Source organism: Mus pahari, chromosome 1, assembly GCF_900095145.1.
Source record: "Mus pahari chromosome 1, PAHARI_EIJ_v1.1, whole genome shotgun sequence".
In the NCBI taxonomy this organism is placed as follows: Eukaryota; Metazoa; Chordata; class Mammalia; order Rodentia; family Muridae; genus Mus; species Mus pahari.
Genome location: NC_034590.1, coordinates 114,674,598 through 114,700,026, shown reverse-complemented (window position 1 = coordinate 114,700,026; position 25,429 = coordinate 114,674,598). Strand labels below are relative to the sequence as shown.

Sequence of the window (25,429 nt, the reverse complement as noted above, 5' to 3'; positions counted from 1 at the left end):
GAGTGGGGATGTAGCTGAGTGGGGATGTAGCTGAGTGAGGATGTAGCTGAGTTGGTAGAGCGCTTGCCTAGCACACACGACTCTGGGTTCCATCCCCAGCACAACAAGAAAAAAGCTAAAGTGAGTGTGTGCATGTGCATCTGTGATACCAGCAGTCTGGAAGCGGAGGATCAGACATTCTAGATCATTATGTGCTACATACTAACTCGGAGGCCAGCCTGAGACACATACCATCTTAAAAACAAAACAGTGAAAGTATAGACACATATAAGCCACAGTCAAAGAATATAGACCCATGGGCTCAGAGACACTGCTGGGCTAGCAGGAGGGTAGGGGAGAGTTGGTGTCCAGGATTCCAGCATGAGTTATTAACCGCAAGAGAAATTTGCTAGACACTGGGTTGGAAAGAAGGTTCGGTGGTTAAGAAAGAGCACACATTGTTCTTGTAGAGGACCTGAGTTCATTCTCAGTACCGTGTCAGGCAGACACAACTGTTCTAGGGGATCCGTAACACCTCTGTCCTCCTATGCAGACATACACACAGACAAACAACAAATAATACACGAAGCTGGGTTGGAGGTGGCTCCGTGGGTAAAGCACTTGCTGCACAAGCCTGGAGACAGAGTTCAGATCCCCAGACCCATGTAAGAGTCACATGTTTAATCCCAGTACAGCTACAGGGAATTCAAGGTGGGGACAGAAGAGTCTCCGCGAGCTCCATGGTCAGCTGACCTGGCTTACGCAGTGAACAAACTGTCTTAAATGAGGTGCAAAGTAGGCCCAACTCCTGAGAATTGCTCTTTGGCATACACTGAGGCATAAATATCCCTGAGGGGTCTGTGTCTAACAGAGAGGGGGGGAGGGGGAGGGGGAGGGGGAGGGAGAGGGAGAGGGAGAGGGAGAGGGAGAGGGAGAGGGAGAGACTAATTGGTTGGATAGAGGTTGCAGATTGTCCAGCACTTCACACCCAAGGCCTGTCTACCACCTTCCCTCCTGAGCCATGCCAAGGTCAGTTTGGGGCCTGTGAAGAGGCCTGCTCTCCAGCAGCTCCCTCCCCTCTCAGGCTACAGGGCAGAGCTGGCCAGTCGGGTGCTGCCCTCTACTGCATACAGAAGGAGCTGCAGGGGAACCTGGCTGCTGGGTAACTACCTCCCGCCCAATCCAAAAGGCCCACTCTCCAGAGTTGGGCGGCTGGGAGTGGTGGCGCACACCTGCAATCCCAGCCTGAGGCCGAGAGGAGTTTACTTCACATTCAAGGCCATCCTGGGCTATGAGGAATGATACAATGATACCTCCCTATCTCAAAAAAACCTACAAATCCAAGTGAGGGTCACTTCTTAGGGGCAGCAAGGAAAAGTATGACAACCTTCACTGAATGGTCACAGCCTACTGCCACTAGAAAGACTGGCAGTCCCTGTGGATGGCCTGTGCTTCCTCCCTGATTCCATGCTTCTGGCTTGATCCTTAGAGCCTGTGTGACCTCCTGGTGGTCTTCCCCAAGGAGGCCTGACTCACAGGGTCACAGTCCTGGAGCCCCAAACCCTGCCTAGGATCAGAACTCCTGCTCACCCTCTGCCCTATTGTCGCTGTGCTCCCCTCCATCCCGGGACCGCTGGAGCACTGACCCTGGACTGTGACCCGTCATAGAATGACGGAGGCAAAAGGAAGCAGCTGACAGACCCCCCTGGCCAGTTGCAGCGTTCCACCACGGAGCAGCTTGCTTCATCCTCAGGTAGGGTCACGGAGCTCAGGCTGGCCCGGGCTTACTATGCAGGTGAAGGTGACCCTGAACTTGGGGATCCTCCTGCCTCAGCCTTTGAGGGCTCTCTGCATGCTAGGGCAGTGAGTGCACTGTCACCTGAGCCACATGCCCAATCCCACCAGCTGCCCTGGTAACCCACTCCAGCTCTTGCCCACTTCTGTGCCAGGTGTGGGTCCCCCTTCTGCCTCACAGCTGCCAGGAATACCTCAGTCAGTACAAGCAGCCGGCTTGGCCCAGGGCGGGGGCGGGGCCTGGCCAGTCATCTTCTCCAGGCTTGCTGCTGGGGCTCAGGGTGATATTTGTTGTGACACGGCTAATGTACCCCGCCAGTCAGCATGAACTGGCTTTAACAGCAAGTCACAGACTCAGTCTCCTAGAAAATACTTTATTTGTTTTCATTGTCAGACAAGGTCTTGCTATGTAGTCCAACCTAGCCTGGAACGCAATTGTGATCCTCCTGTCTCAGCTTCCAGAGTACAGACGTGAGTTTATTAGACATCTCAGAACTTCTTAGACATCGGCTCTGCGGTCACAGCAAACATGGTGCAATCTCAATGGTGTTAATGCGGAGGACGGTCTGGGGGTTCACAATGACTGAAAGAGAGAACCTTGTCACGGGCTCAGTCTCATGTCCTTCAGACAGCGGTCTCGGGGCTCAGGTCAACACAACAGTGCATTCTGCATGGCTGCCAGCCAGGTCCCTTGTTCCTTCTGTTTCTGAGGTGTGTACTGACTGCCTCACTCACTGCATGGGCTCCATCCCCAGTGGCCTATGGTCCAGGTCTGCTCCCACAGCCACACTGGCACCAAGGCTTCCAAGGCAGGGTGGGCCTGCTCACTCTGAGTGAGCGATGGGGGAGGCTCCCCTTTAACACAGGCTGTGGTGCTACTGACTGGGGTACATGAGACTACAACCCACCGCCCAGGACTGCTTCACAACTGCCGCTGCTACTATTTTTAAGGGGCTATGAGGGAGCCAATTAAAAATACTTGTTTAATGCATTGATTTTGTGTGTGCATGCAAGTTGTCATAGTGTGTCTGAGTGTGTGTGTACACATGCAAGTGTGTATCAGAGGACAACTTGGGAGAAACTAGCCCTTCCCTTCAACTGTGTGGGTTCTGTGTCAGCAGTGTCTTCACCTGCCAAGCCCTCTCATCGGCCCTGGGCCTGGCTGGAGACAGGATCTTGCCGTGTTGTCCAGGCGGCTGGGACCCCTGCCTCAGCCTCTTCAGTATAAGCACTAGACCTGGCCTTATCTGCTGTGGTGTCACTCCCAGGGACAGGCTCTGTAGCCACTCTGCCATCCTGGGCCCTGCCCTGGGGTCCCTTTGTTTTGCAGGGATTGACTGGAGTTCTCTGGCCCTCTCACTGTTCATGGACCACCTACTGCTTTGAGGATGTCAGATGTCTATGTCAGAACAAAGCAGGCAATAGGGGACAGGCCACACCTATTAGGGCCTAGTAATTAGGTGTTCCCTCAGGGATGAGGAGACTGACTCAATGGCAAGGACACTGGTGTCCCCTCCTGCCCCCCCCTGCTCTACCTGGCCTTGGCACCACACTTACCACACAGCACTGCCCACCCATGACTTCCACCACCACAGGGGATTCTTGCCTAGCAGACCAACCACTGAAAATGGAAGCAGTGCCCTGAGAAGCCATCCTTAGACTTCACCTGCCCTGTCCACAGGTCAGCAGCCTCATGGCCCCACTCCTCCCAGCTGATGCTGAAGCCCAGCTTGTAACCTTCTCCCGTGGGTATTAGGCACTGCGGCCTCACCCCCAGACATCCCTAAGCTGGCTCTTCCCCCAGCTTCTCTCCTCACACTGGCTCCAGGGCCTCTTCAGCATCCTCAGGTTCAGATGAGCCTCCCCAGTTCCTTAAAAGTCAGCCAGCTGGCCATGGCCTGACCACTCAGAGGATATTTGTATTTGGCACCTCCACGACACTACTGGGGCCGATTACTAAAGGGCTAATGCAGGCAGCAGCATCAGAAGCGAGGGTGTGGACTGCCAGGTCTGACCAACTGATTTCAAAGAGCACAGCTGGCTCCCCCACTTCCTGCAGAGGCCATGAACCTGTTCCTGAGCATCTAATCACGTCTCCCTTTGAATTATCTGTGACGTCATATGCACAAACACATGTGCTGACAACATGAGGCTGCCTGCCAAGAGATTCCTGCCTTGTTACTACCTCAGCCTGACTTGTGCAGAGTGTGAACTATTCCCGGCACACGTGGGAGCTGTTTCCAGTTTTCCAAGACAATCTTATATGCCACTGCTGTCCCCGTGTCTCAAGGTGGGTGCCATGCTAGGTTCACAGCTCTATGTGGTCTGCACGTTCAGAGGGGCAGTGTGAGTCATCCTGGGCCCTTGTCCCACACAATGCTGGCACAACACCACCCTGGCATTACCCAGCTACTTGGCAGGGAACATGGGCACAACCACGGTGTGCTGGGAGCACAGGGCCCCAATACACTGTCTCACACTTACTTTTTTTCTTCCTGAAGTTCTTCCTTTTCCTAAATTTCATGTTGATTTTGGGCCATGATTCTGTCTTTTCAATGACTGTGGCTTCAACTCGTACGAGATCCTTTCTAGGAGACAGAAAAGAAAGGACACTGTGAGTGCACCTCCTTCATTGCCTTTTAGCTTCACGCACAACCTGCGGAAGCTCCCCAGAGAATTCCTGGTTCTGAAGTGGGATCTCATGCAGCCCAGACCAACCTTAAATTCTCTCTACATCCAAGGAATGAACTGACCTCTGACCCTCCCACCTCTGCTTCCTGTATAGGGTCAACAGCCATGTACCCCACATACGGGTCATTCACTTTGAAAACAGTGAGAAAACATAATGAAGAGTATTTAAAAAATCTTTTAGTCAAGTGTGACTGATGCCAGTATCTAGGAGGCAGAGGCAGGAGGATGGCCACAAATTCAAGGTCAGCCTAGTACACATTGTGAGTTCTAAGTCTAACCTGGGCTACACAGTTAAACTCTGGCTCAAAAACCAAAACAAAACACTAACAAAAAAAAAAACCAACAAAGAAAAAAAAAATTTTTTTTTTTTCAATTAACTTTGTTTGTGGTGTTGAGAGCACAGTCCCAGGGCCTCACACTTAACAAGTAGACACTCTATCTCTGTGCTGAACCACCAGCCCTTACGATGATCTGAAAGGCTGCACTGGCTGCTGGCTATGGTGGCGCACACCTTTAATCCCAGCATCCAGGAGGCAGAAGCAGGTGGGTCTCCTGTGAGTTCAAGGCCAGCCTGGTCCACATAGTGAATTCCAGGACAGGAAGGAAGGAAGGCAGGCAGGCAGGAAGGAAGGAAGGAAGGAAGGAAGGAAGGAAGGCAGGCAGGCAGGAAGAGAGGAAGGAAGGAAGGAAGGAAGGAAGGAAGGAAGGAAGGAAGGAAGGAAGGCAGGAAGGAAGAGAGGAAGGAAGGAAGGAAGGAAGGAAGGAAAGAAGAAAAAACTATACTACAGTGGATTAGTGACTGACCAGTCTCCCAGCTGGGTGTCTCCTGGGACACCAAACACCCACCAGAATTTTAAGGAAGGTGTTGCATTTAACTCTTACAGTGATGCTGAACAATCCCTATTGGGCCTAACCACACCGTGTCCAGCCTGTGAGCCAGCCCAGCCCTGGACCAAGCCCAGGGTTTGAAGCTCATTACCCAAGGAGTGGCTTGCCCAGGAGTGTGAAGTTGTCTGCCCCAACCAGCAGGACCTGAGAAGATAAAATGTAGCATATTTAATCCGACTTTTCACCAAGGTGATGCCTCATGCTGGGACTGGACAGGAAACGGAAAACACAGAAAGCTTCAAGGCCCACAGTGGAGGGAGAGAAATGATCTCTGTAAGCTCTCTGACCTCCACTACCCATGGGAGAGGTAGATGCTGGAGGATCAGGAGCAGTCTGGTCTACACAGCAAGTCTGAAGCTAGCCTGGGGTACAATGCAGGAGACCCTGTCTCAAATCAAAACAATCAGACTACAGACTAAGCTGCTTTGGCGGCCATCCTTGCTACCACCCACACAGCATTACGCTGCTGGGACTTTCCAGCCTCCCCTACAACAGCGGGTGCTGGAAATCTCCTGCCAAGCTCTCTGGCAGCTTACATCTGTGATCGAGGCTATGGAGACACAGCTCAGCTCCACTGTCCTCCTCTAGCCCTACTCTCCCCTTTGCTCTGCCCCATGCAGAGTCCACTCCCGCTGGCCGTGAGTCCTTTATTCAGCATAGCTGAGAAAACCCTCAGCAATGCTCACTAGGTGCCAGAGTCCCTGAGTCCACAACACAACGTGCACCTCACCTTCTCCAGCCGAATCCTCTCTCCACACTTGATATCCAACTCATTTTCAATTAGAATCAGGTCCTCTGCGGTCACCTTCCATTGGTGGCTGGCAAAGTGCACGACAGCAAAGAGCCGGCCATACTGGCCTGTGGCAATCAGCTCATTCACCTTCTTCACAACCTCTGCAGGACAGTAGGTGGCAATCACTGGACAGGCACCGGCTCCCTTCTGAGGAGTGCTCCTGCAGTCTGTCCAGCCCTGCTTACCCAGCCAGTAGGCAGGAGCCGGCTTGGGCTGGGGCTCTCAGGAGCACTGGCAGGAAGTGTTACTTCTGCAGTTCTGCAGCAGAACCCTCATCGTTTTTGCTTTTTTTAAAAAATCAATTAAGACCCAGTGCACAAGCAGAACATGATGGTGCACGCCCATAATCCCAGCATTTGGGAGGCTGAAGCAGGATGGCAGTGAGTCTAGCCTGTCCTACGTCCCAGGGCAAGGAGTGAGCAGTCTAAGAAGTGAGAGGACAGCCCTCCTGCAGCCTGAGGAGCCGCATTCTACGTCCCTGAGCTGGCAGGGCCTCCTGCCCCACCCTCCACCCCAGCACCTTCCCTGTTCCCATTACCACCGCTTTGGTTCACATCACAGTCCTTAGCTCTCAATTTTGTCCTGAGAAGACACCCACTGAGCATAGAACCCACCCCTGGGCCAAGCGCTGCACACACAGGACAGACATAACAATTCCTGCTCTGGAGAAGGCCAGGGCCAGAGCAGCTCCTGGCATCCCAGTGAAGGCTCCAGATGATGCGCCAAACACGCAGACTTCTCCTGTGGTGGTGCCCTGCACAGTGAGTGAGCACTAACAGTCAACAAGTGCTCCAGAGGACACACAGGACCTATACAACCTGCACACCAACACTGCCGCTCCTCATCATCACATTCGTGAGTTCTGATAGCTGGGGCAAGCCTTCCAAGCAATCCCAGACCTCCAGGGGGACTATACTTAGCCTGAACAGGATCTTCAACACTACTCTAAAATACCATTAGATTCCCCGCAATGATGGGAACTTCTAGCTTTTGGGAAGCTGAGACATGATCTTCAGTTGGCAACAGCTGTGCTGCCTTTACCTGACATGTAGCTCAGGCTGAACGTGAACTTGTGGTGTCCCTAACTGAGTACTGGGATGACAGGGTTGCACTGATACATAACATAGCTGGAGATGGAGGTGCACCCACTACCCCTCCCATTACCTGACTGCCTCGTGGTATATGTTGGAGTACTGTTTATCAAGAGAAGATTCATCATATATGTTGGTGTTTACCAACCAAAATGAATGTGAGGTCTCATGTGTGCTGGGGTTCTGAGCACTCAGAAACCTGCTGCCTTGCTCTATGGCAATGATTATCTCAGTGACACATGGGAATGGACACTCGGTGCTACCCAATCATTTCCCTTTTTATTCTGTGTTTTGAGATAGAGTCTCACTTTGTAGCCTAGGCTGGCCTCAAACTCTCAGCAATGCCCCTGCCTAGGCCTCCCAAGTGCTAGGGCTACCAAGGCCTCCCTGCCCAGCTCCTGCCAAGTTTTACCTGTATGGTGTCTAGTCTCTTCAACAGGGTCCGGCAGAACCACTTCTTGCCAGGGTGGTGAACTCAGGGAGGTCTTAGGAACATATCTGCAAAAGCCATTTTATAAACACACATCACAAGCTCAGGAAAGGCAGTTTCAACTCCCCAAGAACAGCTGTTCAGTAAGCATCAGGAGGGTGTGTGCAAGCTTGCTATGGAGGGGTATAAAACCCACAACATTAATGCTACCTCTACATCACTATGCACACACACATGCATTATTTCTGTTGGGGACAGAATTCTATGTATGAATGCATGCATGATGCATGTGTACACATTTATGCTGAAGGAGGAACTCAAGGTCTCAAGTATGTTGGCCAAACATGCTATCACTGAGCTATGTAGAACAATTTGTTATTTTATTTTAAAGACAAGGTTTTTCTGTGTAGCCCTGGCTGTTCATCTGCCTCTGCCTCCTAAATGCTGGGATTAAAGACTTATGCCACCAAGTCTGCCATCACACCCTGCCTCAAATGTAGAGATCTTTTAACTTGAAGGTAACATTTACAGATAAGTGGAAAAATCACCAAACCCACATTTTGGTATTTTACCCTTGTGGATAAGAAGCGCTCTGTGAATTGAACCTTCGAGAAGCAGACCAGAGGGAGGCTGTAAGAAGAAGAGAAACATTGTGAGGACATGCACAGATCTGTGGCTAGCATATGGTTTAACATACTGCATTACAACCTGTCTGTGAAAACAGACTGGGGATGGCTCGGTGGGTAAAGTGTCTGCTCTGCAAGTGTGAGAACCTGAGTTCAGGTCACCAGCACTAAAATACAAAGCCAGGCACTTCTGTTACCCCACCCAGCACTGGGGAGTGGAGACAAACAGATCTTGGGGGCTTGTTGATTAACCAGTCTAACCAAATAGCCAGCTCCAGGTTCACCGAGAAATCTTTAGAAATAAGCTGGAGAGGGGCTGGAGAAAAGGGTCAGTGGAAGAGTAGCTGTCGTTCTTGTAGAAGATAAAGTTTGGTTCTTAGCACCCACATGGAAGGCCACAAGTGTCTGCAACTCCAGCTCCAGGGATCTATGATAAACTAGCATGCCTCTATCTTAAGCTGGAAAGTCATCTTACAGTAGAGAAAAAGTAGATTCATTTCTGTTTATGATTAAATCTGTTTCTCAAGGATTGGGTTATGCCCCACCTTAACTAAAAATGGGTTTATACTGCCTGTCCCGGAAAACGGCAACTATGCCTTTGTTTCAAAGTTATTATGATGACCTGACCTGTTGTTATGACCACCTTGTAACTGCACCTTTGTTTCAGAAGATTGCTGTGACTAACCGGTTACCCTTATGTTCTGCTTCACCCCCATTTGGAAACCTCCTACTCCTGAACTGTAGAAACCCTTATTTCACTGGTGTCCATTGCTGACCTCCTGAACCAATCCTGTCTTAGGTGGAGGCAGCCTGCGTACCCAAGTGAAAAAGCTTGCTTTAATTAATTTGGCCATGATGATTTGAGTTGGTGGCCTTTCTCCTGGCATCTATGGATTAACATCTGACTCCCTCTTCTGGACTCCAAAGGCACCTTCACTTAAGTGCACAGAAAGGGCATTCCCACACAGAAACAAACATCACAATAAATCTTAAAAAAAAAAAAAAAAAAAGAAAGAAAGAAAGAAAGAAAGAAAGAAAGTGAAAAGGTAGAACACAATAGTGTCCACCTGACATCATCATCTGGTCTCCACACGGGCAGGTACACCCACCTGCACACATACATACACATAACACATACACAAACCAAAACGTCTGGGTCAACAAAACTAAGGACACATTACTTAGTGACTTGTTATGTTTCAAGATAGCTCACTTCATGGTCTAAGGTCCTAACATTAAAATCACTCACTCCTTTAACGTCATTTTTTTTTCCTGATCCGAGGGTGGCTAGCAGCCCGGGGACAACGGCCACACCCAAGCTCTACTTAGCAGCTTCTATATCGCTTTCTTTACATCCCCACTGTATGACCCTGGGTAGGTCATTTCTCTACACCCATTTGTGTCCCTGTACTATAGGACCTACACTTAAGTTTAAGAGCACTTGCCAGTATTAAGCAATGAACTGAAGGAACCTCGTTCTCATCTCGGGTTCTCGTACTCCAAACCCCGTGCAATATTCACGACTCTCGCAACCAACACACCAGGTACCAAGGTGGACTCAGGCACGCGGACGGCTGACGGCGGAAGCACCGCTAGCTTCCTCCCTCACCAGGCCTCCCTGGTCTCACCTGGTCCGGGTCCCTGGGATGCCAAGATGCTACGGCTACACACAGACACCAGCCGTCCGAAGGCGCCCGGCAAGGCCGAGGCCGCTATGGCAGCTGCCATGTTGTTTCCACAGTCCCAACCGGAAGCGGAAGCGGCGCGAACCTTGTGCGTCAACGCACCAGCTCAGTAGGGAACCCCTGGAGGAGGGAAACAGGGATCCTACTGCAATCACGGGCTTGGCTGGGAGCGCAGGGCCTTTTGTGGACTCTGGTCCGGTGGGGAACACGGTCCGACAGGAACACGGGTCCCACAGGACTAAACTGGCCGAGCAGGACGCATCCGTCAGGGGCTGCACCGCGGAGCAGATGGCCTCGTCCACCGTGGAGAGTTTCGTGGCCCAGCAGCTACAGCTGCTGGAGCTGGAGCGGGACGCCGAGGTGGAGGAGCGCAGGTAGGTTTGGCGGCAGGTCCCAGGCCCTCTGTAGCTCTCCTTAGTCACCGCCTGGATCCGGTCTAGTGTTGACTGGGTCAATGGGCAGGCAGCACACTGAGGCGGCCCTAGTAGAAGACCGCGTAGCAGCGTCATTTCGGGGCGTCGAGGCAAAAGGATCGGGAGTTCAAGGTCACTTTTTGGCTACATAGCCAATTTGAAGTCAACCCGGGCTACAGGAGATCCTGTAGTGAAGCCTCCCACCCCAAGGAAAAAAGAGAAAACGAAGAGACTTTACAGGATGATCAGTGCTAGATGGGGAGTGGGACAAGTTTTCCTCGGGGGTCCAGGGTGGGGTGTGTGCCAGAGAGCAGCTTCCTAGAGGAAAGTTAATGAAGCCTATGTCATGTATGGTGCCTGAGCATTCCTGAAGAGCCATGTTGTTTCAGGCGAATATCTACAGGCCTGCAACAGACAGAGCCACCACTTCTGTATCCCACAGTGCAATTCCTGCAATGCATTTCCCTAGGGATAGACAAAGGCTGGCGAAGTAACTGGCCCAGGGTAACCCACGTGGAGGGAGGACGTGAAGCCTGTCTGTGCGATTACAGATGCGACCATTGGTTGGTTGAGGGTCTGTCAGTCATGATGAGGGAGAGGTTTTGCTGCTCTGGCTGTGTGACTATGGAGTTATGTGCTAGGCTTTCCCACACTCTGTCTGTAGAGGTATGTGATTCCCACACCACGCGCTTGCTGTGAGAATGAAGCGATTTGCTTCAAGCCAAACTGGGACCTTGAACCACAGTTCAAGTGTTGGTAGTAAGAAGCAGAGAGGGAGTCGGGTATAAATAAATGGGAGGACCCCAAAAGACTAGATGTCAAATAGCAAAGAGACATGATAAGACTCTGTGTTGGCTGACCTGGAGCTAGTTAGGCAGTACCTGTTCCGGGGGGTGTGGGAGAGGTAGGATTGGAGTGGAGCCGATCCGGAGTCCTTCTGGGGCATACATAATGCCTGTAAGCAGAACTCCTTTCTTCCTTGCACAAACAGTGAAGCCGTTCTGCTTGGTGTCTCCTAGGTCCTGGCAGGAACACAGTTCTCTGAAAGAGCTTCAGAGCCGAGGGGTGTGCTTGCTGAAGCTTCAGGTCTCCAGCCAGCGCACCGGGCTGTATGGGCAGCGGCTGCTCACCTTTGAGCCCAGGAAGTTTGGGCCTGCGGTGGTGCTTCCCAGCAACAGCTTCACCTCTGGTAGGTGTTCCCTGGGGGCTTGTATCGGCCATGGCTGGTGGCTAGATCAAGGCCTGTGCTGTCCCAAGGGCTGGAGGACTGACCCACACAGTCTGAGGCCCTGCAGTGAAAACCTTCTGTTTACAAACCCTGTGATCAGCATAGCCTGGTTTTGTTGTTTTGAGACAGGGTCTGAAATTTCCTGTGTAACGGAGGATGACTTTGAGCCTTGAACTCCTAATTTTCCTGCCGCTACCTTCCAGATGCTGGGATTATAGGGCTACACCAGCATACCTGACTTTTTGTTGGTTTTTGGAGACAGGAATGTGACTAACTGTATAGCGCTGGCCCATTGGGAACTTTCTATATAGACCAGGCTGCAGTAGAAGTTGCAGTGAACTTTCTGTCTCTGCCTATTGAGTTCTGAGATTGCAGATATACACTACCACATTCGGCTGTTAATGCTTTTTGGTTGCCCAGTCTGGCAGCTTTCTCTTTGCAGTGCCTGGGATAGAACCCAGGGCCTCTGGCCTGCTGAGCAAGCACTCTGCCATTGCACTGTACTCTGGAGCATTTTGACCACACTCTAGGGATGCAAGTTGGCCTCTGCCCTGAAAACTGAGAGCCAGCAGCGCTGCCTGTGGCAGCCTTTGGTTGTGCTGATTCATAGACTCTTGTCCCGACAGTTTTCAGTTCCCCTGCTAGGTTTGGAGAAGGTCAGATGAGGGGAGTGGGATGAGGGAACCTGCTGGCGGGTGTCAGACCAAGGGGAACTTGATATCTTGATCTTGTTAAAGGAACTACCTTCAGCCTGCACCCTTGGCAAATGGGAGCAAGAGTGCCTGCCACTGTCAGGTGTGAGGGGGCGGGATGGAGTGTGCACAGCGCCCTCTCAGAACCTGTGTGGAGTGACTAGAATGTGAGAATGATGGGTGGCAGTGGTCACAGCAACTGGGGCTTCGGTGTGGAACACCAGCAAGCTGAACTGGTGACCAAATCAAGGGATGTGGCTATTGTCAGTCTGAAGGACAATCTCAAGGCTCAGTCGTCACTCAGAAGTGGCAATCCTGAGCTGAGTGGGATGTGAGGAGCCTGACATAAGCTCAGCTTCTGCCCCAGGAGTGCTCCTTCTGTTTTTCTAGAGTCAGGGGGAGATTCAAGGCACAGGTAAAACCCATACCACACATCTGAGTTAGCTTCAGGGAGAAAAGGTGCTTGTCACCAAGCTTGATTGACAACCTGAATTCAGTACCCAGGATCCACATGGTGGAAGGAGGGAACCAGCTGCCACAAGTTGCCTTCTGGCTCACACATGTGCACCATAGCACACAGATGGAATAAATAGATGCATGGTTTGAAATATACTGGAAATGATCACATACCGTAATAACTAGCTGGTCTTGGTTTTGCAGGTGATATTGTGGGTCTGTATGATACTAATGAAAACAGCCAACTGGCCACTGGGGTCCTGACCCGCATCACCCAAAAATCAGTCACAGTGGCCTTTGATGAGTCCCATGATCTCCAGCTGAACCTGGACAGAGAGAATACCTACAGACTGCTGAAGCTTGCCAACGATGTCACCTACAAACGCCTGAAAAAGTGAGAGTTCCTGACGGAAACCAAAGGATCTCTTCCTTGGATGGGACTCGTGGGCACCATTACTTGTGTTGAGGGAGGGAGTGGTGCTCTCAGGTGATGGTGTCCCTAAACTGGTATCCCAAAGAGCTCCTCATTTTGGCTCTGGTTCCTCACAGAGCACTGATGACACTGAAGAAGTACCACTCTGGGCCAGCATCCTCGCTCATAGACGTCCTGTTGGGCGGCTCCACCCCAAGTCCTGCCCCGGAAATAGGTGAGGATTTTAAATTTTCGTGTGTGTGTGTGTGTGTGTGTGTGTGTGTGTGTGTGTGTGTGTGTATGAAAGAGAGGGAGAGGGGGTGGGAGAGGGAGAGAGAAAGAATGAATGTGCATCCACATGAGTACATTGCCTGGGGTATATCAGAAGGGGCCGTTGTGTCATCTGGAGCTGGAGTTAGAGGCGGTTATAAGCTGTTCAACATAGCAACCGTGGGTCCTCTGCCGGAACAGTGCATGTTTTTAACCACCGAGACATCTCTCCAGCTTTCACTTTTTCCCACCTGAAATGATGTAGGACACTGTGATTTTGGTCTGTTTTAGCAAGGATTTACATTAAGTTTAAAAATCTCCTGACATCTTCAGATGTGCTTCTCTGAGTGATTCAAGGCTCTAGACCATATTCTCTGGACTCAGTACTGAAGAAGTTCTCATTACAGAAGTTGCTGTATAGCTGAGGCTGGCCTTTGACTTCTGATCCTCCTGCCTCTGTCTCCCGAGTGCTGAGGCTATGGATGTATACCAACACCGTGTGTGTGTGTGTGTGTGTGTGTGTGTGTGTGTGTGATATGTGTACATGTTTGTGTAAGTATGCATATACACGTGTGCTCCTGTGGTTATGGGCCAGAGGTTGATACCAGGTGTCTTCCTCAGTCCCTCTCCACTCTGTCTTTTATCCGTTTACTGCTCCCGTGTGTTGTGTGCATGCAGAGGTCAGAGAACAACTCTGAGGTGGTTTTCTCCTTCCTCCTTTGCCTGGGTTCTAGAGAGTGAACATAGAGTGTCAGGCTTGAGTGACCGTGCCTTTACCCACTGAGCCATCACGAGACTCCAGCTCATTTTTGAGGCAGGGTCTCTCCCTGAACTTGGAGCTCACTGATGAGATAAGCTGACTGGCCAGTGAGGCCCAGGGACTATAGATGCACTTCACTGGGCCCAGCTATGACATGGGGTTAGAGACCCAAGCAAGGCTTTCACGCTTGTGTGACAAGCACTTTACTCACTGAGCCATCTCCTCAGCTCTGCCCCACTCCACACTAAATAAAAGATAGGTCTTAGTCTCAATCTACATGGTCCGGAATGACCTTGAACTCCTGGGGACTAACTAGGATTATGGACATGTGTCACCATACCCACCCCAGAAATATATTATCTACCTCTAAGGGCTGGTGTGTCCTGATTCTAGCTGTTATCTAGTTAACGGGGTGCGTGCTGTGGAATGTACCAGAACCCACGCTTTGTCCCTTGTCATCTCTTAGGATGGTTTGCAGGCGCAGGTCGGCGCCCTTTTCCTCAGAGCTTGGTGTGCTCATCTTCTGTTAGGTGTCTCTGGGTGGACACTGGGATGGAGCTGAGCAGAGGAGGTCGCTAGGGCTGGAGCGCCTCAGTGGGTACAGTGCCTGGTGTGTGAGTGTGAAAGCCTGACTTCAGATCCGCAGAACCCAAATGGTCTTTCTGGATGTAATTTTGGCATTCCTGCATGAGCTGGGAGGCAGAGCTGGAATTCCTGGAACCTCAGAGGCCAGCTGACCTGGCCGACGCAGTCATGAGCAGACCTTGTGTCCAACTAGACAGAAGACAAGGATGGGTGCCAGAGGTTGTCCTCTGACCTCCATAAGGATATTGTCTCTGTCACGTGCATGCATGCTTGCATGCTCGCATGTGTGCACAACAGATGATTTTTTTAAAAGAGGGGGACGGAACAGCAGGCTGGGTATTGCTTCCTGTTCCTGGAGAACTCTTGTTTTGAAAATTAGGGCTTGGAGCTATAGCTCGTGGGTTAGAGTGTTGGCCTAGCATAAGTGAAGCCCTGAGTTCCACCCCTAGCACTGCTAGCCAGGTGTGGTGGTATAGCAGTGCTCTGGAGGCTGGAGAGCAGAAGACCGTCAGGGTCATCTTCAGCTACTTAGAGAGTTGGAGGCTAGGCTAGGCTGTATGAGATTTTGCTCTGAAGGAACAAACAAACAACAAAAAGAGGTATAAGCACACTGTTAATCCCAGCACTCGGGAGGCAGAGGCAGGTGGGTCTCTGAGTTTGAGGCCAGCCTGGTCTACAGAGTGAATTCCAAACCAGCCAAGGTTGTATAGTGAGATCCTGCCTCAAAGAATGGTAAAACAGCATCTCTATGCTGTGTCTTAGCCTGGGGTTGAGCCTGCTCTGTGCACGTCTTGTTCCTGACTGCTGACAGTGGTGCTTCTCTTGCAGCCCCTCTCTCTTTCTACAACACAACCCTGGACCCTTCCCAGAAGGAAGCTGTGTCCTTTGCACTGGCCCAGAAAGAACTTGCCATCATCCACGGGCCTCCTGGCACTGGGAAAACCACAACTGTGGTGGAAATAATCCTTCAAGCTGTGAAGCAAGGCTTAAAGGTGGGCAGAGGCGCTCCTCTCCTTTTCCAGCCCTGTAGCTCTGGGCCTGTCTTCACTCGGCAGGGTCCCCTCAGTCCAGCATGTGTATCTGTGTCAGGACTGGCACAGGACATTTGCAGGTTGAGCGCTGAGCTGCCATACTCTGCAGTTTCCCTTAGCCTCACAAAACTGGACACCTGTCTGGATGCTCACAGGGGGAAGGTGCAGGAGCCCTGAAGATCGCTCAGCCTTTGTTGTTGGCCAGGCTCCCTCAGTCTGCATGCTTGCTATATTCTTGCTCTGAGTCTGGTTCACAGTGGTGCCGTGGAATTGACCAAAGCCCTTTGAAAAGCCTGAAACAGGTCAAGACAGCTGGTGGGATTACAGTTAAGCAGATGTGCAGTTTAACCACAAGATACACATGTGCCATGCATGCCCTCCTGCCTCTCTGAGGCATGAAGCACCATTGCATGCTACTGTTCACCACATCAGTGTGGGGCACCCTGATCCTCCAGGCATTCCTGTGAACATAGTAACCCCACAGTGACCTGAATGCTGGGGACCCGTGGACTCATTGTGTAGACAAGGTAACCAGGAAACAGAGCTGTGCCTGTTTATGCAGCAGTGACTGCATGAGCCAGAGGGTGATTGGCAGAGCCACCTCTCCTCAGAGCTGCAGGGAGACCTGTCACAGTCTCTGTCCATGAGGGTTTCCACCAGAGTGCCTTTGTAGATGTTTGGAACCAGCAGGAAAAGCTGGCTTGATGGGAGCAGGTAGGATGGTTTTCGTTGATGCCCTCCACCTCAGTGTGCAGGGAAGCTGGTGCACCAGTGTCACAGGGGCTCACCGGTGTCACAGGGGCTCACTGGGACTGTTGAGTGGCACAACACATGGGTTGTTGTTTCAGAGTCTTCTGTGCCATCACAGGTCAGCAAGACACATTCAGTGTTTGGGGGATGCACAGGCTGTGGCTCTCCAGGTTCTGGTTACCGGGATGAGGCCTGGGTTGAATGCCATGCACCGCTGGCACCGTGTGTTGGCTCTGTCACCTTACCAGTGATCATTCTCTGTCCTCTAAAGGCTATTGTTTGGTTTAGTGTCTGGTAAGTGGTTTTAATTAGGAAAGAAGTTGGTAGAAGCCTCACTCTGTGCTTCTCCAGGTCCTGTGCTGTGCTCCCTCCAACATCGCTGTGGACAACCTGGTGGAGCGCCTGGCTCTGTGCAAGAAGCGGATTCTGCGCCTGGGTCACCCTGCCCGCCTCCTGGAGTCCGTTCAGCAGCACTCACTGGACGCAGTGCTAGCACGCAGTGACAACGCCCAGATTGTTGCTGACATCAGAAGGGACATCGACCAGGTCTTTGTAGGTATCATGGAGCCAGTGTCCCCGTGCGGGAGCTTGTCTGAGCTTTAGTCTTTAAGGAGTGCATGTTTGTGTTCTGCCCAGGTTCCTCCTGCTTATCTTCTGCCTCTGTTTGCTTAGTCCCTTATAATCCAGGGCTGTGGGTGTGGCTCAGGTACTATGGCTTCCTAGCCTTCAGGAGGCCCTGGGTTCAACCCCAGCATCACATAAAATTGAGCATGGTAGCTCAGACCTGTCATCCTAGTACTTGTAGGGTAGAGGCTGGAAGAACAAAAGTTCAAGGTCATCCTGAGTTGCATAGCGAGTACTCTTTAGTTTGGACTGCTTGCTGTGAGTGGAGAGTTGCATTGGGCATTTAGGTGCTTCAGGTGTGTGGAGTAGGTGAGAAATTCTCCTGAAGAAAGTGTTCCCTGGGCTCAGGGGTAGCACAGGGCAGAAGGTGTGCAGGTGTGTGCATACCCCTAGCTTTTATCTCCAACACTGGAAGGAAGATCAGAAGAAGCAAACATTTCCTCGGTTCCTCCCCAGCACTGCAGATGGGCTGGCTGGTCCTAGCAAGTTGAAAACTACTCAGAAAAGTACTAGTCCCTTCTAGAATCGTTCGCCCATTTTACCTCCATACCAGGACTCCTGGCCCTGCAGAGCAAGGCGGGGTGACTTCAGGTGAAGTGGCTCAATTCCAGAGGGTGGTGCTTATAAACCAGCTCTCTAGTTCACACACCTGCCCGACTTTCCCCTGCAGTTCCTCTGCTCTCCTGGCGCTCCTGTGTGTCCTCAGCACCGTGGAATGAGGGCAGCCACATGAGAGGATGCCAGGGACGGGAGTCCATTAGCTCTTTAAGTGGCTGCATGATGCTGATCTTGGTGTCAACCTGGGGGCAGATGGTGTGTATGGAGGTGGGAACAAGGCTCAGGGTGCTGCTTGGGCCTCGGGCCCACACACAGATAGCAGCAAGCTCAGGCTCTTGACATTTCCACTCAAGTCCTAACTGGTACATTATCGTCTGGAACACCTTCTGCTCATAGTCACAGTAATAGTGACTATCCCTTCCAGCCCCAGTGGAGGTGGGGTGGGAGGCTCTTAGGTAGCTTGTGTGTGTCCTTCACAATGATTCTGCAGTTTAGCGCTGTCTCAGGACCGTGCTGAGCTGCATTGCTGACTGCCCAAGAGCAGTGTGCTGGAAAAGAAGTGTGGAGTCTTGTTGGAGTAATTATAGATTTTCTTCTAGGGCAAGAACAAAAAGACACAGGATAAGAGAGAGAAAGGTAATTTTCGAAGTGAAATTAAGCTGCTGAGGAAGGAACTGAAGGAGAGGGAAGAAGCAGCCATAGTTCAGAGCCTCACTGCAGCAGATGTGGTCCTAGCCACCAACACAGGTGAGAGTGTGGCCCTGCTGCCAGCACAGCCTTGGCCTGGAGTCTGCAGTGGCTGCTGCTCTTCCTGGGACTCACTTTGTGGGGAGTCTTCTAACTACAAAATCAATGTGTCTTTCACAGACAGGTCTATTCTGGGTGTCCCCTCTTGTTTTGTGGGATGTGTGTGTGTGTGTGTGTGTGTGTGTGTGGCCAGAGAAAGACATCAGGAGTCCTGCTCTATTGCTTTTTGCATTGTGTCTCTAAGACAAGGTCTCCACTGGAGCTGGGCTGGTGTCCAGCAAACCCCAGGAGTGCTCCTGCCTCTGCCCCTGACAGTGCTTGGTTATAGGCCCCTGGTTATAGGTCTCTGTGCAGCCCCTCCCTGCCGTTTACGTGGGCACTGGAGAGTTGAACTCTGGTCCTTATGCTTATAAGCAAGTGTTCTTACCCACTGAGCTCTTACTTTGAATCTCTGTGAGTGTTAGGTTAGGTTCTGTCTCCTTGATTAAGTAAGTGCACAGTTCACCATCATGATGAGGTGGTCTCGTTTGTTTTGAGATTTGTTTGGTTTTTGCTTCTTAAGTTTATTTAAGGATTTATTTTTAATTAGATATATATGCACATGAGTGCAGGTGCCTATGGCAGTCAAACATCTCAGATCCCCGGGAGCTGGATTTATGGATGGTTGTGAGCCACCTTCGTGGGTGCTGAGAATTGAACTCAGGTCCTCTGCAGGAGCAGTACTGCTGAGCCATCTCTCCTGCGCCCCGTTTTTTGACACTTCCTGAGAGTGGGTCTCATGTGGCTTCAGGCTGCCTTGAACTTGTTTATAGCAGAAGATGACCCCGATTCCTTATCATCCTGCCTTAGCCTCACAAGTGCTGGGATCACAGATGTGCACCACCCAGCATCCTCATGGCTCTGTGTTCTACTTTAATGTCTGCTAGTACTTGTTTTTTTCATCTCCCTTGTAAGATTTAGTTGAAATCCCAAATAGGATATTTTTGTATTCACTTTGTGTGGGTGGCCATGTGTAGAGTTAGAGGACAGCTTGGAGAAAGCAGTTCTCTTCTTCCAGCATATGGGCCTTAGGGCTTGAACTCAGGTCATTAGGCGTGGCGGCAAGCTCCTTTATCCATCGAACCTTCCCCATGACCTTCAGTGTTGTAGATTCAGTATAAGGTGAGGTTTTGAAGAGCAATGAGTGAGCCAGCTTGGTGTCCTTCCCTACCAGGTGCATCGGCTGATGGCCCTTTGAGGCTGCTGCCTGAGGACTACTTTGATGTGGTGGTGGTGGACGAGTGTGCCCAGGCCCTAGAAGCCAGCTGCTGGATCCCCCTGCTGAAGGCCCCAAAGTGCATCCTTGCTGGAGACCACAAACAGCTGCCACCCACCACCGTCTCTCACAGGTGAGACACTGGCCTGCCTGCTCTGCTGGCTCTTCCTGTACTCTTTCCTCTGTCACGTGGCTCTCAACTGCATCTCTTCTCTGTGCTGAACTTTGGTGTCCACAGACCTGAGCAGTTGGTTAACTCCCAGCCCACCGTGGGCTCTGCAGTGTGGCTATTTACCAGGACCTGTGGAGTGGCCCAGCTCAGTCTTCCTACTCCTCCCTCCTCAGGGCTTGGTGTGCCCCTGCCTCGCTGTTCCTTGTTGTAGTATGTATTTACTATCCTAGGGGGTTTCTACCCCACCTTAGCCCATTCAGTTCCCAGATAAAAGACAGAAACCTTTTATGTTTATAATAAACCTTAATAGCACTAGAGCTGGACAGATGGCAAAGCTCTGAGCTATTTTGTCTACTTCCTGGTCGATAACCCTGAGATATGACTTACCATGGTCTACCTGGGCCACTCTTAACTCCAGCTGGCCAGCCCTCATGGCCAGTTCTCGCCATCCCTTACTCCATGGCATCGTCTCCTCTTTCTACCTTCTCTCTCTTCTCCTCATGGTCCTGCCTCAAACCTCAAGCCCAGGAACCAGAACTCCATCTACCTTTCCTCTGCCCAGCTATAGGCTGTAGGAATCTTTATTCAACCAATAGCTTTAAATTAAGGAGCAAGGTTACATAGCATCACTTGGTGTATCTGAGGAGTTCCTTGTCCCTGTGAGCAACCAGAGCTTGGGGGGAAGGGGGCAGTGTTAGCATTACAGTACATAGCAACAGACCAACTTCATCTGTTCCCTTTTGTCTGAACCACTGCTCCCTGAGGTGGGTAGCCCTGCCCTCCATTGCGATGGCCCCCTATGGGTTCCCTGTGCCCACCCTGCTCAGCTGTTGCCTCCAGTCCCCTTCTGATGGTCTCATGGTTTCTCTCAGGTTGAATCCTTTCCTGACAGTGTCATGTGATTATCTTCCCATGTAGAGAGCCCACTGTGGGCCTGTGGGCCAGGTCTGACGTAGAAGCCACCAGGAACAGCCTCCTCCAGCAGTCAGGGCCCTCAGCCTTGCTTGTGGCCTCCTTGCAGCTGAGGAGGCTTTGATCTGGTTTTTCTTGCATTTGAAATTGTGTCTTTTCTGGTGGTAAAAGAATTGCTAGGAAAGGTGTTGTGTGGATCCTCCCAGAGGAGTGGGTGGCCCTGGAGGTGGGATGCTCAGGCTAGGGTGTAGTGAAGAAAGGGTGCTTCTGGCAGTCCCTCAGAACTAGACGTGTGTGTGTGTGTGTGTGTGTGTGTGTGTGTGTGTGTGTGTGTGTGTGTGTGTGTCTCGGGGGATCTTTGAGGGGAGGAGTGGAGGATTATGGGTAGCATGAAAGTCCTGATGGGAAGGGCAGGAGGCTCGTGGTGTATGCCTGGTGACTTCTCCAAGGGAATGTTTCTCAAAGTGAGACAGCAGATGGCTCCATCCTCTAGGGAGCTGTGGGAGGAGTATGGGCTGTGCCTGTGAAGAGGCGGACCATGTGTGTCCCTTGGGAAAGCTGGGTGGTACCCGTGGCTGTGCTCCAACTGTACTTGTAGGTTTATAGAGGTGTGTGACAGGCATGGTATATCCTGCCTTTGGCCTTAGTTCCTTTGGTGACAGTGGTCCTTAAGAATCAATTGGATGCCAGGGCTCAGCAGCTAAAGAGCACTGGCTGCTCTTCCAGAGGACCCAGAATTGCTTCACAGCACTACAGGCCCAGAGGATCCAACACCCTCTTCTGGCCCCTTAAGGCACATGTGGCGTTCAAAAGCAACATAAGGAAGCGAACCCCCTGTAAAATAAAAACAAGGACTTTAAAAGAATCAGTTGATTCTCAACTTGAAGGGCCTCATAAATTCTCAGGGGCCCGCTGAGATGGGATGGGGTGCTTCACATGGTCTTGGACATTTCAGCGTGGAGAGAGGTGCCGTGCCAGCGGCTCCACGGGTGGGTAGCCTCGGACTTTACTTAAGCCCTCAGGTCTCACTCTCCTGTGCATGGGGTGGAAGTGGTTCAGCTGTGGAGAACGAGTGCATCCATCCCTGGACAGGGTGGGCCTGGGATGGTCTCAGCTGAGTCGCCAGCTGTAGTGGTGACAGCTACCCACTGGAACACGTTTGGGTTTGATTTGTTTATTTTGAGACAGGGTTTCAAATAGCACAGGCTGGCCTTGCATTCACTATGTAGCTGAAGGTGCCATTGAATTCATGACCTACTGAGTGCTGGGTCCAGGCATACTTCCCAGTGCCCAGGAAACATTTTTCTGTCTTAGAAACAACGCAGGGTTGCGGTGTACAGTGCTGGGGCCTTGGTTCTAAATGGAGCTGCCTGGTCTAAAGGCTTCAGGGAGACTCTGTCTGACTTCCCTGCCTTTCAAGGCCACTGCAGATGGTGGCTCCTGTTTCTTCTCCCATCTTCTAAGCAGCAAAGTATCTCCATGGAGCCTGTCTCCCTCTTGTTCTTTGCCATCGGCCAGGTCCCTGTTGCTCTGAAGGGATGGATGTGTCCTTAGGTTCTGGTGGTTTAAGTTGCACACTGCAGCTCAGCCCAGCTTTCCCTTCCGTCACATGGGATGCCAGGGAAGCGTTGGGTCCTAAGACTGAGGACCATTTCCTTTCCCTCCCATGGTGTCACATCTGGACTCCACACTCACTTATTTTCCCTTTTCGGGCACAGGGCAGCACTGGCTGGGCTGTCCCGCAGCCTGATGGAGCGTCTGGCAGAGAAGCATGGGGCTGGCGTGGTGAGGATGCTGACGGTACAGTACCGAATGCACCAGGCCATCACGCGCTGGGCCTCGGAAGCCATGTACCACGGGCAGCTTACTGCCCATCCCTCTGTGGCAGGACACCTCCTAAAGTGAGTGACCTAGCCTCTTGCTTCCCCTGATCTTTCTGCCTTGCCTGGCTCCAGCCCCAGTTGGCCCTCTGTGTCCTCTTAAGGGTTTGGGTTAGCAGAGGCTCTGGAATCACTTTCTCGACAGTTGCCTGGGCCTTCCTGGGGGCTGGACCCATCCGGCAGCCCTTCTGTGGTTTTGTTGGGAAGGACTGGTATTTTTGTGAAGGAAGTCAGTCTTACGTTCTACCCACCGCTATGCCAGGGACCTCCCAGGTGTGACTGACACAGAGGAGACACGTGTCCCGCTGCTGCTTATAGACACCGCTGGCTGTGGGCTGCTGGAGCTGGAGGAGGAGGACAACCAGTCCAAAGGAAACCCGGGTGAGTTTCGAGCCAGGACTCCCTGGTCCTTCTTAGACTGGTTTTTCTAACATGTTACTGCACAGGCTGAAAGTGGTGCCTCTGCAGTTAAGAGCACCGGTGCTCTGCTAGACGACCCAAGTCAACTCCCAGCACCTCACTGGGCAGCTCACAATTGCCTGTAACTCCAGCTCCAAGATAGCTAATGGCCTCTTTCTGGTCTCTTCAGGCATCTGAGCACACATGGCTACACTTACACACACACACACACACACACACACACATAAATAAAAATACATTTAAAAATAAAATAAAGGGCTGGAGAGATGACTCAGCGGTTAAGAGCACTAGCTGCTCTTCCAGAGGTCCTGAGTTCAAATCCTAACAACCACATGGTGGCTCACAACCATCTGTAATGGGATCCAGTTCCCTCTTCTGTTGTGCCTGAAGACAGCTACAGTGTACTCATCATATATATAAAATAAGGAAATAAAATCTTGAAAAAATAAATAAACTAGAACAAGTCACCCCAGGCTCCCACTCTCCACAGGGAGGCACTGGGTGGCACAGATGAGGATAAGCTGGCGAACTGTGGGCTTGGAGCCAGGGCAGCACCTGTGTGCTCGTCCAGGGGTCCAGCTGATGCTTTCCCGCACTCCTCCGAACACCAACCCAGCTGCTTGGTTCATCTTAGGTTGAGAATCTTTCCAAGTCAGCAGTACCCAGGTCCTATGACGCTTATCTACCAGCCTGGTGACCCTCTGGTCAGCTGGTTACCTCCCTGGATATTCCCTGCCCTTGGCCCAGCATAAGATCTGCTCACAACAGGCAGGAAGTGTTTCCCACAGCTCAGAAACAGCTGAGCTGTATAGTATGGTCCTCACTGAACGCTACCCTCTCTCCTCCCCAGGCGAAGTTCGCCTCGTCACTTTGCACATCCAGGCTCTGTTGGATGCTGGGGTCCAGGCAGGTGACATTGCCATCATCGCACCCTACAACCTTCAGGTGTGAGGGATCCCCCTTTTGTTTCTCTGTATCATGGACTCAGCCTACTAGTCCTGAAAGGGCAGGGAAGTTTGTTAGCTATGAAGTCCAGGGCTACAGTGGACCTCATTGTGACCAGGTCTAGGGCCCAGAGGACACCGGTCAGAGACTATCTGTGTTTCTGTTCCTCACATTGCTACCAGCCTGACCTTGGCCTGGTCCCCCACTGTGTCCTTGTTTTAGGCCAGCATTCCCAGATGGCATAGAGACCGTGCTGATGGATCAGCCAGGCCCCGGTTGTGTCCCTTCCCCCATCTGGCTTGGTAGGAGAAGCTTGCTGCCTGCCTAGTTCAAGGTCCTCAGAGGCAGTGTCACCCCATTCTGGTCACCAGCATCACACACGAGGCTGTGAGAAGCAAGGAGATGCCGTAATGCACAGAGTGCTGCCACCCTCAGCACCCTCTCCCTAGCGTGGGAGGGCCCTAGCTCAGTTTATACTGCTCTGTCCGTGTGTCCTCCCAAATGCTCCCTGACTGCCCAAGCTCTACTGACCCTGAGCATCAATGCCATGCTCCTTGGTCCTGCGGTTTACGTGTGCTCAGGGCAGAGGCATGCAGGAGAGGTCCACGTGCCCCCACGGTCAGCACACTCACTCCCAAACTAAGAAGAGAAAAGGCTACAAGCCTCAGGGCAGCTTGCTGCTGCTGTGGTCACTGAAAGGTACCCACAGTGGCCATTCCATGGTGCAGGGCTCCCAGGCATGACGGATCTTGCAGTCCCCTGACTTGGTGATGACATCTTGGCCCTACTTTCTGTTTCAGGTGGATCTGCTCAGACAGAGCCTCTCCAGTAAGCACCCTGAGCTGGAGATTAAGTCGGTTGATGGCTTTCAAGGCCGAGAGAAGGAGGCTGTGATCCTGACCTTCGTCAGGTCCAATAGGAAAGGTATGTGGCGCAGCCCCTGTTTGAGCCTTGTGCTCAGCCTGGGAGTGTCAGGGAAGGGAGGGTGTAATTTCAGCGAAGAGAATAGACTCGGTCTGGCCAGGGAACAGGTGACTAGGGACGCAGGCTGGGACATGGTGGGCCCCAAGTGACTTAGTCACCCTGTCCAGGCAAAGAAAACCCCTCCCCCCATGCCCTAGAGCCTGTCCTTTAGCCTTGAGACATGATTTTTGTGTGGCCTTGGAAGCTGGAGATGGGTATGGAGGGGAGTGACTCTGCAGAGTTCTATGCTGTGTCCATAGCAGCTGCTCCTGACGCTGGGCATGTGTGTGTGTGTGTGTGTGTGTGTGTGTGTGTGTGTGTGTGTGTGTGTGTGTGTATGCACACGCATGCGCATGCATGCGTGTGTGTATGTGTGCAC

At 51.8% G+C, this 25,429-nt stretch overlaps 2 protein-coding genes across 3 annotated transcripts in view; one reads left to right on the top strand and one right to left on the bottom strand.

Moving 5' to 3' along the window:
* Nucleotides 1-445: 445 nt before the first annotated feature.
* Mrpl21 (mitochondrial ribosomal protein L21) lies at nucleotides 446-10,047 on the bottom strand. Of its 2 annotated transcripts, none has more exons than XM_021195189.2 (7): nucleotides 9,921-10,047; nucleotides 8,239-8,296; nucleotides 7,649-7,734; nucleotides 6,083-6,246; nucleotides 5,444-5,496; nucleotides 4,258-4,361; nucleotides 446-843 (listed from the first exon to the last, which is right to left on the bottom strand). In XM_021195189.2, exons 1-7 carry the CDS (start codon nucleotides 10,018-10,020, stop codon nucleotides 686-688), a joined length of 723 nt encoding a protein of 240 aa, XP_021050848.1. In that variant the 5' UTR covers nucleotides 10,021-10,047; the 3' UTR covers nucleotides 446-685. The 2 variants fall into 2 exon arrangements, with proteins under 2 accessions (XP_021050848.1, XP_021050854.1); XM_021195195.2 differs by lacking the exon at nucleotides 446-843 and adding an exon at nucleotides 2,128-2,356.
* Nucleotides 10,048-10,112: 65 nt separating this feature from the next.
* Ighmbp2 (immunoglobulin mu DNA binding protein 2) overlaps nucleotides 10,113-25,429 on the top strand; it is a 20,727-nt gene continuing 5,410 nt past the window's right edge. Inside the window, exons 1-12 of the mRNA XM_021195183.1 lie at nucleotides 10,113-10,351; nucleotides 11,410-11,579; nucleotides 12,971-13,160; nucleotides 13,316-13,413; nucleotides 15,622-15,785; nucleotides 16,926-17,126; nucleotides 18,356-18,503; nucleotides 19,717-19,891; nucleotides 22,561-22,743; nucleotides 22,985-23,103; nucleotides 23,993-24,087; nucleotides 24,888-25,011. Of these exons, the coding sequence (XP_021050842.1) occupies nucleotides 10,266-10,351; nucleotides 11,410-11,579; nucleotides 12,971-13,160; nucleotides 13,316-13,413; nucleotides 15,622-15,785; nucleotides 16,926-17,126; nucleotides 18,356-18,503; nucleotides 19,717-19,891; nucleotides 22,561-22,743; nucleotides 22,985-23,103; nucleotides 23,993-24,087; nucleotides 24,888-25,011 (1,753 nt within the window). The 5' untranslated portion in view covers nucleotides 10,113-10,265. The remainder of the gene's footprint in view (nucleotides 10,352-11,409; nucleotides 11,580-12,970; nucleotides 13,161-13,315; nucleotides 13,414-15,621; nucleotides 15,786-16,925; nucleotides 17,127-18,355; nucleotides 18,504-19,716; nucleotides 19,892-22,560; nucleotides 22,744-22,984; nucleotides 23,104-23,992; nucleotides 24,088-24,887; nucleotides 25,012-25,429) is intronic.